Here is an 11,625-nt window from a genome sequence, read left to right as displayed (position 1 = left end):
ATAACGTCGTTTCTTGGAAGGATCCGGTCTTGCTGCGGTGGCGATGAATTCGGTCGGAGAAACAACTCCGGCGTATAGTTTTCTTGGACTCCCCATGTACTGTTCTTATGCCTTTCTTTCTGCTTCGATCTCATTCTATCTCTTCTTGATTGGCGTTTTTGAGGTTGCGGGATTTGGATTTCTTGCAGAAGGATGAACTGCTTCAAGAGAAAATCGCTCTTCATGCAACTAATAAGTTTGTATTCACTTTCCTCTCTGTTTTCTTTTGCTACCTACTCTTACGATATCATGGTAATCTTCATGGGCAGTTGGACAAGAATCGCAGCGAAATTCAAGGACACGACAAGCAGCCAGTGCAGGAGAATGTATGTAGAGTAGGAAAAGGGCATGCAGAAAGTCGAAGTAGAGCTCTTTTCTTTTTCCTACTACAATTTCAGGTATACTTGGTTCTTAACTTGGAACGATGAGTATGTGGTGCTGGGATCATAGATGGTATACTTATTTAAGTTCAGAGTCTAAGCAAGGCAGGTGATCAGCTTAGGAGGACATACTTTTGTGTGAGGTGAGTGTTGGATCATTAGTACGTTAGTGGATTTAGATAAGTATAACTAGAGCTCAAACGAATTACTTGCTTTGTGTTCTGTATAATTGTAACTCTCTTTTAATCTTGACTCCCTTGAATTCAGTAACATGTTTTGCATCAAGTCATTTTTTAGCTTTAAGTTGTTTATGACATAAAAATGTGCTTACTTACAATTTTGTTTTGGTAAGGCTTTCCGCCATGTAGGTTTTCATGTTCAAGCTAGAAAAATAGCCTCTCTAACAATTTGTTGTAAATCTTGTCATCTCCAGACCACATATGGAGTGACTCCCATTGAGGTTCTCATAATTGTTGTAAATCTTATGTGATGTGTTGTATTATGTTTACCTTTCATGTTTTTGGATTTGTACGTCCATGTCTATGTGCTTCCCTTTGCAAAATGTTTTTTTTTTCTTCAAATAATGGGTATATACTGTCTGATGCTTTTGAAAATAAGTTCAAGGAAGTTAGCAAATTAACTATTATTTAATTTATTCTGATTCTTGGACTGAAAATTTGAGTTTGTTCTGTGATCAATTCACTTCAAAGTGAATCTTATTTCAGGCTCAGAAGATTTTTGGCAACAAATGGACTGAAATAGCAAAGATGCTCTCAGGCAGGTAATTCAGTTGTCTGATTGCTACTTGTTAGTTGTGACTGTATGGTATCAACAGAAGAAGAGATTCTATGTGCATTACCTTTTAAAGCAGAACAGATAATGCGGTAAGGAACTGATTTTCTACCCTTTGCAAGAAATGGACAAAGCATGAAGCATTGTTTAAAGAGAACGGTGGAGCATCTGTCAGTATAACAAATTACTCTGTTTTACCTTCTGTATTATGTTCTTTTTAATCTTTATGAGTTCTTGATGAATTGGTAACTAATGGTTCTGACTTCTGATCCATTTTATCCTCTTTTAAGTTCTTGCTCTAGTTCTTACAATGCAATCTTTATGATGCATGCTCCAACCATTGCTACTCCTTTAGACCTTTCTAGTAAGAACCAACCTCATTTCAATCTTATCACTTGATCAAGAGAATTCCTCTACTTCGACTGTCAGAGTTGGTTCTGTACACAAAATTTGAAAGCCCCACCACCAACCCCACACATACATATCTATACATATATATATAAGTATAGCTTAAAGGTTCATATTTTTCATATTCTTTTACTTTTTTAAATATGAACTATTAAAATTAATATATGTATATCCCGAAAAAATTTTATATTTAGGATACCGGTACTCTTCTTGAAAACCTATGACTAGGATGTCTATTAAAATGACACTTTGCCTGCCACCACCCAGTAGGCCAACCAGGACAGAGATCAATTGTATAAGTGGAGATCATCACGTGATTGTTCTTTAAAAGCTCTAGGACAATATTCCATTCTCTTGGTCCACATGGTATGGTTGACTGGTCACTCGTATGTTTCTAATGGCATGTAGGTGTAGATAACAAACTTTATATTCTTTAATGTATAAAACTTCAAATATAGGTGATCTCATTATTACTATTTTCTGCATTCTATTTATATTCTTAATTTAAACAGGCTGATTAGGCTAAACAACAAAAGACAAGTGTCCCTCAGTATCTAGTCTTAATGTTTGCAGGATTTGAACCTAAAGGATGTGTTTTTTTATTGTCCTTGGGGCATGGACTTATCTAGTTTGGTGGCCTGTAGCTTCGTTTGGCGGAGAAATAACAGTAAGCCCATTAACATGTTAAGACAGACTTGCCTGGAGTTTCATGAATCATGATTGCCACTTTCTTTTTCTTTTTCTCTTTGGGATAGTTGGTAAGTCTGAAATCTACAGTAACTTACCATTTTGCCCATGGGTGTTTTGGATGCAGCATCTTGTATTTCTTCCTGTTGATGGCAGAGCAGTAAAGGATGGTTGTCATATTTACCAGCCCTGATCTTGGGAGGGGTCTCACTACAATCAAAGGTAACATGGCTCTGATGAGAAATTAATGTGTTGCCAGTACCCAAGGAAGTCAAACTAAGCATCATCTGATATTTATGTATGTCTGTACTTCTCCAGCTGTCAAGGCTGCAAGCTAGTTTGCCTCAATTATTAAAAGCAAATGTCCAGGTCTTGCCAAATTCTAGAGTTAAATTACCAATTCTTTTCTAGAATCTTTTGTGTGTCTATGTTTACATGTGTTATTTTGTGTATAATTGATTGTATTTATTTTAATTTTCGTTATTTGAGAAGTAAAGATGCAATTGCATACCCTTATCCACAGACTGTATCTGATTATGTAAGTATGATTTATTTAGCACGTATAGCATGACTTTAAGTCTGGAATAACACACCTGTTCATGATTCTTAAAGGGTGAGAATCTTGTGACCTGTGACTGTTTCTTGCTCTGTCTTCTCTTCTTCTCCATTGGTCAATGGAGTCCACTATATCTTGTCCTGGACCTACTCAATAATTACTTTGTTCGTTGTAAGAGAAAATAGAGTATTCTACTATTCTCTTGATGCCAAAGTGAGACAGCAGGAAATCATTCAGAATTCCGTGAGAAAACATAAATATGACAAATAAAATGTGCAAATAGAAAATAATGGTTCTAATGCTTCTTACTGTTTTTGTTTCTGCAACTTGTCACTCAAAGCACTAAAGTGTGCCACAGAAATTCAAAGAGTATTTAATCATCATACCTCTTCCATAACCTTTGCATCAAATTGCATTTATTTTCTTGTACATAGTGTAGTCTGGGAAAGAAGTTACAACTTAGTCTAAGTCTTCATTGAGCTTGCTACGTGAATTATTGTAATGTTTTTGAATGTTATCAATTTATCATTAGGTTGCCTCTGCCAACAATAAAATCTCTAGTGGAAGAGGAATATTTGATAACTGGGACTTGATATTCTTCTTTTTCTTCCAGATCTTGTTCTTCCATGAATATCAAGGAACAAAAAGTGAATCGCTTGACGTAGATGAGCAAACTGTGGTGCCCTATGAGTCAGACTAAATAACATTAATGAAGTCAAATGTATAGACTATTTGACAGGTTCAAGCAGTTGATATTGGAATATTGGTTGTGACTTTCTGGAAATGATCAGCTCTTAGTTATGGCAAATCTATTTGTTCTGCCGTGATGCATAATATATGCATGGAGTAAATAAATTATGACAAATTATTCAAAAGAAAGTTGCTGATGTTTTGTTTGTAGACATTGAAAAATAATTAGTTTCTTATAGGTTCCTCGGTATTTTGTGTTCTTTCCATCCTGATGTGTCATAAATTTATCGGGGAGTTTAGGGGTAAGTAATTATGCTTTGTGACATTTAAAAGGTTATATATGCAGATACCAGTCCTTTTAAAGGGCAGATACGAAATATTGATATCTCTTGATGACGACCGCACTACTAAGTTTTCTGAAGGTTAAAACAAGTATGTTGAAGTCTAGATCTTTATTTTTATTTTCATATATGCAACTTGTTCTTTCTTTCAGCGCATAGATTGATGTTGAATTAATTATACAAAGTAGTGCATAATTTTTTTACAATTTGGCCAGTATAGATAGACATTGATGTTGAATTATTATGGTCATGAATGACTACACAATCTAATTTACTCTTCTTTCTTTCTTTCTTTCTTTCTTTCTTTCTTTATTTTGAATTACTGTTGCTGCAGGCTTTACATTAAAAGTTGAAATTTAACATTTTGTTCTGCATGTTGTTAAAGTTAATGCAATGTTCCTGATAAGCTTGCATACATCGCTCTCATGTCTACTCATTTTTTTGGTCCATAACTCAGGGAGGCCTATTGCTTGTGTCTCAACTTGTGGGATACGGTACTTAACAACAGCAACCCTTGTTTGTGAGATGCAGAGAAATTTAAGTTTTTGAACAAAGTGCTGCTACAGTGAAAAAATTTATAGAGTACTACATAACTATTCAAACTATTTCCTAAATTAGTACCGTGTGGCTGTCTCAAAGAATAATTATTAGTAAATTAATTAGTTTTTCAATAGGTTTAAAAAAATATATATATATATATATATATAAATAGATTATCGTAACTTTACGATATATAAAATATATTATTATAAAAATATATAAAAGATTTATAAGATGAAACAAAGTAGTGATTTCTCTCAATCAATTGTCCTCGGAATCATAAAATAAAAATTATCACTCCTTTAAATTTTAATTTTAAATTTATTATATAATAGTTTATAAATAGTTTTTTCTGAAAGCGTTTTATATAGAAATTGTTTTATCGAGAAGTGTTTTATATATAAGAAAATTATTATTTAAGATAATAATTTTTTAACAAAAAAATTCATTAATTTACTACAAATGGATGTTTGAGACAGAGATTTTATTACCTAACTAGTTTGAAAAATTAATTTAAATAGTGATGTCCTCTAAAAAAATAATTTTTTTACTATAGCAATATTTTGGTCAAAAACTCCATTAAATTTGGGGAAAGGTCAGTTTGGTCAAAACCTCGAGAAAATTTCTTTCACAAAAGGTCAATTTCCAAGACATTGTACACATACAGCAATAATAGAACCTCAAATGCAATAGGTGCGTGCACTCTGTGGATTGCTTTCCTCCATAATTAATTATGTCGGTTTTGATCCCACTTGTTTTCTTTCGTTTAGGTCAAGCTCCACTATCTGCAAGCGGATAGATGCTGTTTAATTTTGAGAACCTTACTTCTGTTTGTCTTTCCAATATCAAATGCTTTCTTTGTACTCTGTCGCCCCAGCTCTTCCTCCTTGCTTTTCTGAATTGTTATCTAAGCATTTGACTATTCTTGTACCCCAGAAATATTTATAGTCTGATCAATTTGGTCTAGTAATTAATATTTCTTAAAAGTAGTTCTTGGCCTGGTGGGTTCAGACCACTACAAATTGACCTTGACGAACTTGGCCCAGCTATAGCTGAACATCATTTCTAAGATAGAGACGATCCCCTTGTCATGAAAGAAATTTTTTTTTTTAAATAAAAAATAAAATAAAATAAAGAAGAAGAAGAAGAAGAAGATAAAGATAGAGACAATCTCTCTTTGACACACACACACACACACACACAATTGTGGTCAAGAGCCGAGAGTTTTGTGAAGGAGAAAGAAAAAGAATCTTTAATGGGTTACTCGGGTTTGACTCTACGAAGGGGCGTGCGTGGAGGAAAATGACGATTATTTGAAGGAAATTGCTTAAAAGGTACGCTGGTTGCGGGTCATAAACTGACGTGAGAGAGAGTCCGTTTTATGATCTAGTGGATTGGTAATGCTGACGTAGTTTTCGTGATTTTGTTAAGTTTATTTTATTTTTCTTTTTTATAAACTTGCTCCGTCGTTACTTGTTTATTTTTCTCTATTAATTTGTTATAATTAAATTCAATAAATAGACATCAAAGCGAGCCATCTTATCTCGCAGTTATTTACTTGTAGATAGATCATACGTTCAACTATTTTATATAATATTATTTTGAATTCTCATTGATCACTTTCAACTATTTTGTAGGGAACTCCACTTCCACATGGGTGGGGGACATGGACGACGAGTCACACAGTTATCCATGGAGGTCGGCATTGTCATGATATAAGTGGCAAAACGGATAATAAGGACAAGAAGGAGGCCAATCTCGTGCACCATACCACGAATCCGACGCCATTACCCCCCCCCCCCCGGTATACGAAGCCCCCACAAATGCTTGTCCTTTCCTATGGAGGCGTAGATTACCTTCTTCTTCTCCCCTTTCCCACCTCTTTCCTACGTCTCTTCTTCTACGCTCTTTTCTCAAATCAGAGAGAAAAGAAAACGATCCTGAGGCGTAAAAGATCGGATTTTTTATCTTTTGGTTTCCCAACTCGTCTCTTTTGGCTCATGCTCTTCCGGAGTTGAGGATTTATTTATGGGCGTTTGATTTCCTACTGAAGGAGGAGATGGGCAATTGCTTCAACACTTCGTCGAGAGTTGATAGTTCGCAGAATCCTGCATGTGAGTGTTCTCTGTGCTTGTTTAGTTGAACTATATATATATATATATATATTTTTTTTTTTTTTCTTTTTTGGCTTAGTTTGGCATCTTGTTGGTGTTGGTTTCTGGGTTTCTCTTGAGTTTGGTGTGGTCTCAAGATTTCTTTTAGTGGATGAAAAATTGCGTCTTTCGTTATGCTTAGTGGATTTCGACGGTGATGGTTGGGTGCCCAATAGAGAAAAAAGAAAAGAAATTACTCTTCAGCTTAAAGATTAAAAGTTCCTACCCATTTTGGTTTTGGCATATGGGATTTTTGAAGCCAAATTAGCTTAGTTATAGTTGTATTTCCTTTTCTGTGCAACGATTCTTGGATGCCCTGAGCTTTGAAGCTAACAATAATGGAGATTTTGATCTTCAACACTGCAAGGAAGTAACCCGTCTGGATTGGTATTGCAGACGAAGGTTCCATTATTGAGCTCATACGGGTCACTTTTTTTTCTATTTAAGCTTCATTTGCAGAATAAAATAAATTGTGATACTATTGACCTTGTGTATTAAATGCTACTTGTACGATGAACATTTGATTCTTATCTTGTAATGTGCTTCTGTAGAAGTTAGGTGGCGTATCTGCAAATAGTTGTATAGTTGTTAACTACTTGTTATATTCACAGGTGGTTATGGAGTATTAATATCTTCTTAAATGTTGGTCTCAGCAGGAAGCATTAAATGTACTTTAATTTAGGCAGAAGAATAAATAAAAAAAGGGAAGGGGGAAGAAAAGATATGTGTTCTCTCCGGAGAAGACTGAGATGAGCTGAGATGTCGTTTATCACCTAGGTTGATCTGGAAATTTGAATACTGGAGAAATGTATCTTGCTAGATATGGAAACCTTAGTTGAAAATATATCAGAGCTCATTAAGTGATAAAATGAAAGTTTTAATCTCAATGGATTTATAGTGCTGTCTTTTCTGATCAGTGTTTCCAAAAACAAAAACAAAAAGAGAGTTTGTGGTTGCCCACATGGCAGATTTGCTCTCAAAGCACTGTGCTACAACCGTAGCGAGTTGGACAAGCGTTTTGGGAGTATAGCAGCCGCCTTACTGGACTAAATGACAGCTCATTTAACTGCTTTGAGTGTCAATAATAGTAACTAAATTATTTTCCCTATTTTCTCATTTTGTACTCTCTTGTATCTTAGTAAAAAAAAATCCAATTGTGTCTGCTAATTAAAATTCAATGATTCAATCTATACCTGAAAGACTTTTATCTAAATTTCTTATCTTGTGATAAGAAAATTCTTTAAAATTTATATTGGAATATACGCATATCTCAATAATGGTAACTAGTTGGAAATTCTTGCACTTGGGGCTGTAGATGACTGCTAAACTTTTCTACAGCAGGCACTTCTTTTTTATTCTTTTTCTCTTGATTGCGATACAAAAGATGAAAACTAGTACATACAGGGGTTTATTTTCAAAATTGTAGAAACATCATCCAAAGGCTATTGATTCCAAATTTTAACACAATATATTGACTATGTCTATTATGAGCTGAATGTTGCTAATTTGTCAAATTCTGTCCTTTTCACTTGATTATATAATTGCTAGATAGCTTAGATAGCTTACAAAAATTATATTTGTAAAATTTTATGTGAGACCAGCCTTAGGCTCATGTCACCCACCATCCTAGCCACCGCCATGAAACCCCTTGGCCACTACAAATCTGCTGCACGCTTTTTAGAACATTGTTCCTGATATCATAGGAAGCATCTTTCTAGTCTCACAAATATGAGGATAGATTGATATATGTAATTTTTTCTTCCAAGCAGTTTGAATACCAATTTGCCATATCTCAACTAAGGTCTGGACCGCATGGTCATCTAATAGAAGTTTCAATTTTCAGTTTAGTCTATCAGCAAGTTAAAATATATTGTTTTAGTAAGCAGTTTTTCTTTATACCATGATATTAGAAGTTTTTTCTTTTATTACACATTTGGAAAAAAGAAGCCGTCTCTAGAATACTGGTACGACTTATGTGTGCCCTTTTCTTGTGAAAAACTAGATCCATCAAAAATCACCAGCAAAACTAGCATATCCTCAGCTCGTTCCACTCTGACAACAGGTTCAAATCCTTCAAACCTGACCCTGTCTTCTTATGGTGAGAAGAGTGTAAGTCTTCCAACTCCTCGGACAGAGGGTCAAATTTTGTCATCTTCAAATTTGAAGGCCTTCACATTCAATGATCTGAGGAATGCGACTAGAAACTTCCGTCCGGATAGTCTTCTTGGGGAAGGAGGATTTGGATGTGTTTATAAAGGTTGGATTAATGAACAAACTTTAGCTCCTTCAAGGCCTGGATCTGGAATGGTTGTTGCTGTCAAAAAACTGAAACCAGAAGGTTTCCAGGGCCACAAGGAATGGCTGGTGGGTTTCCCAACTGATTGTCTTATCATTTCTTTCTTTTATTCTCTTTTGAATTTATTTTTATGCAATAAATTGTCAATGGTTGCAGACAGAAGTAGATTACCTCGGTCAGCTTCATCATCCAAATTTAGTTAAGCTCATTGGGTACTGCTCGGAGGGAGATGACCGACTTTTGGTTTACGAGTTCATGGCAAAAGGAAGTTTGGAGAATCATCTTTTTAGAAGTATGTAACTCTTGCTAGAAGGAAGCATGTGAAAATATTGACTTTATAAAAGCATTAGTTAATTGATAGCCGCACAACCAGAATTTGTTAGATAAGTGGCACAACCAGAATTTATTAGAGTGCCTGTTTGGGCAGATGACTGACCAACACAGGAACTGGCTCAGTAATCCCTGTGGTTTTAGATATACTGACACTTGCAATAAGTACATTACATCTAATACATGATTGAACATCTGGATCTGAACATAATACAAATTAGAAATGCAGATATTGCTGTCATAATTCATCTATTTGCTGTTTAGTTCTTTCATTATTAGTCCAGCTAGCTAGTCTTTAATGAAAATCAATGTAATGTATCTTGCAACTATTTTCATTCCTTGTCATCTGCACGTATCTTTTTGAAGAGGAAAAGGATGATCTTATTGTGAAATATTTCTATTTTCTGAAAGCATGATAATTTGGACTATGCTTCACCCAACAAATGTTTTGAAGAAGTTGCTATGCTGTCAATTTACATAAATACTGAGAAGAAATTTCCAGTTAGAAGTAAGTTCATTCTGAGAATTCTTTCTGTAATTTATGCATAAAGAAACAACTGCCGAATTTAGTGCTTTGCATACATGCTTAATTGTTTTAAAGGTCTGTGTAACATAAGTTCTTGTGACTGCTGCTTTTAGGAGGACCTCAGCCTCTTTCTTGGGCGATAAGGCTCAAAGTAGCTATTGGATCTGCTAGGGGCCTCTCCTTCTTGCATGATGCTGAATCACAAGTAATATACCGAGATGTGAAGGCCTCAAACGTTCTTCTTGATTCGGTATGCTGAGAGAGAGCCTCTATCTTGATGAGATTCTGAGTTTATAAATGTCTTAGCATATATTGTTTCTCAAATGAAGGAATATAATGCAAAGCTTTCGGATTTTGGCTTGGCAAAAGCTGGGCCAACTGGTGACAGAACTCATGTCTCCACACAAGTGATGGGCACTCATGGATATGCTGCTCCAGAGTACGTTGCAACAGGTTCGTAGTATACTGCTTATGTAGATGTTGATTATAAGTTTTAACATAGGGTTTTTTTTTCCTCGTTGTATTGAAATTCCGTATCAAGTAAATGATCAGTGATTGGAATGAAGATGAACTACTCCTTTCAGGGTAAGGATACTATTCAACGAAATTGATTGATCTGTTGTAATTGCAAAAAAGTAGGTCCTTGAGGTTTATGTGATTGTCAGCTGTTGTTTCATATGTTTCCTCATCTGTTAGATGAAGTTAAAAAGTCTCTATTCTAAATTCTTAGCAATCCTCCACACATGAACACAACCTTAGAAGAAGAGGAAGAGGAGCATTTTGAGTGTGAATGTCTCTTGACTTCTTGCTTACCTTTTCTGAACTTTCCTGAGAATATCTTAACCTGTATATAACTCAGCTTATCATATTATAATGCTCCAATTTCGACAGTTTTCCTGTATCTTCTGCTAAGTTGTAGGCTTAGTATATTAAGTCAACTGGCTAGATCTCTCATGCTATCTAATTCATTAGGTCGGCTCTCTGCAAAGGCTGATGTCTACAGCTTTGGGGTTGTGCTGCTGGAGTTGTTGTCTGGCAGGCGCGCCGTCGACAAAACAAAAGTGGGTATTGAGCAGAGTCTGGTTGACTGGGTGAGACCTCATTTGGGCGACAAGCGCAAGATATACCGCATCATGGACACAAGGTTGGCTGGTCAATACCCAAAGAAAGGAGCCAATGCCGTAGCTAACCTTGCTTTTCAGTGCATTAACAAGGAGGCAAAACTCCGGCCCCGGATGTCGGAGGTCCTGGCTACACTGGAACAGTTGCAAGACCCTAAATATGCAGTAGTATCGTCGCCTCAGATCGAGAGAAGGCGGCCATCCGACGCTGTTAAGAAATCACCAATGAGGTATCAACCTTCACCGCATCGCCAGTCAACCGGCGCCTCCCCATTGAGGACCTCCAGGCGGCCAGTACAAGCTTATTGAATAAGATATTGGTTGTATATTAACTAATGTTTGGGTGGTTCATTTTTTGTTTCTTTGTTTGCTAGTTAGTTCCTAGGCTTTAGATTGTGCTTGTAAGGGAAGTCATTTAACGTGGAACGTGTACTCGATGTAGTCTTTTACTTTGCCTAATCGATCTCTTGATTTCTCAGTTAAGAGGCAGTCATACTTTACGCCCATTTTAGCTCAAGTATTTATCTTCTTTATTAATAGGGATAATGAACTATTATCTAATCTTATGCACTCGTTATCTTTGAAATAAGTGATTTATCCTCTTTTTTTTTTTTTAAATAATAATAATTATTAAGTGATTTTATAAGATCTAAAATTGATCCCATTACACTCATATATTACTTTCTAACCCCCCAACCCCCCCACCCCCGCCCGGAAAATATATATATATATATATATATATAAAATAAGTGATGGAAGAGGTATT

The 11,625-nt window shown here is 35.5% G+C and overlaps 1 protein-coding gene across 2 annotated transcripts; it reads left to right on the top strand.

Moving 5' to 3' along the window:
- The first annotated feature begins 6,180 nt into the window (after nt 1-6,180).
- Nucleotides 6,181-11,342, top strand: LOC140785572 (probable serine/threonine-protein kinase PBL3). Of its 2 annotated transcripts, none has more exons than XM_073133470.1 (6): nt 6,181-6,547; nt 8,589-8,950; nt 9,039-9,174; nt 9,852-9,988; nt 10,068-10,191; nt 10,711-11,342. In XM_073133470.1, the coding sequence occupies exons 1-6, from the start codon at nt 6,493-6,495 to the stop codon at nt 11,166-11,168; spliced, it is 1,272 nt and encodes a 423-aa protein (XP_072989571.1). In that variant the 5' UTR covers nt 6,181-6,492; the 3' UTR covers nt 11,169-11,342. The 2 variants fall into 2 exon arrangements, with proteins under 2 accessions (XP_072989571.1, XP_072989572.1); XM_073133471.1 differs by having other exon boundaries at nt 6,237-6,547; nt 8,649-8,950.
- Nucleotides 11,343-11,625: the final 283 nt, after the last annotated feature.

The sequence above is a fragment of the Typha latifolia genome, chromosome 4 (genome assembly GCF_019914945.1).
Source record: "Typha latifolia isolate L0001 chromosome 4, TyphaL0001v2, whole genome shotgun sequence".
Lineage (NCBI taxonomy): Eukaryota > Viridiplantae > Streptophyta > Magnoliopsida > Poales > Typhaceae > Typha > Typha latifolia.
Note: the sequence above shows the minus strand (reverse complement) of the source record. Positions and strands in the feature narration are given on the sequence as shown.

Coding starts and splice junctions, on each gene's coding strand:
- LOC140785572 (XM_073133470.1), top strand. CDS start 6,493: ATGGGCAATTGCTTCAACACTTCGTCGAGAGTTGATAGTTCGCAGAAT. Junction 9,175..9,851: donor GGAGAATCATCTTTTTAGAA/GTATGTAACTCT, acceptor TGCTGCTTTTAG/GAGGACCTCAGCCTCTTTCT. Junction 9,989..10,067: donor CAAACGTTCTTCTTGATTCG/GTATGCTGAGAG, acceptor TCTCAAATGAAG/GAATATAATGCAAAGCTTTC.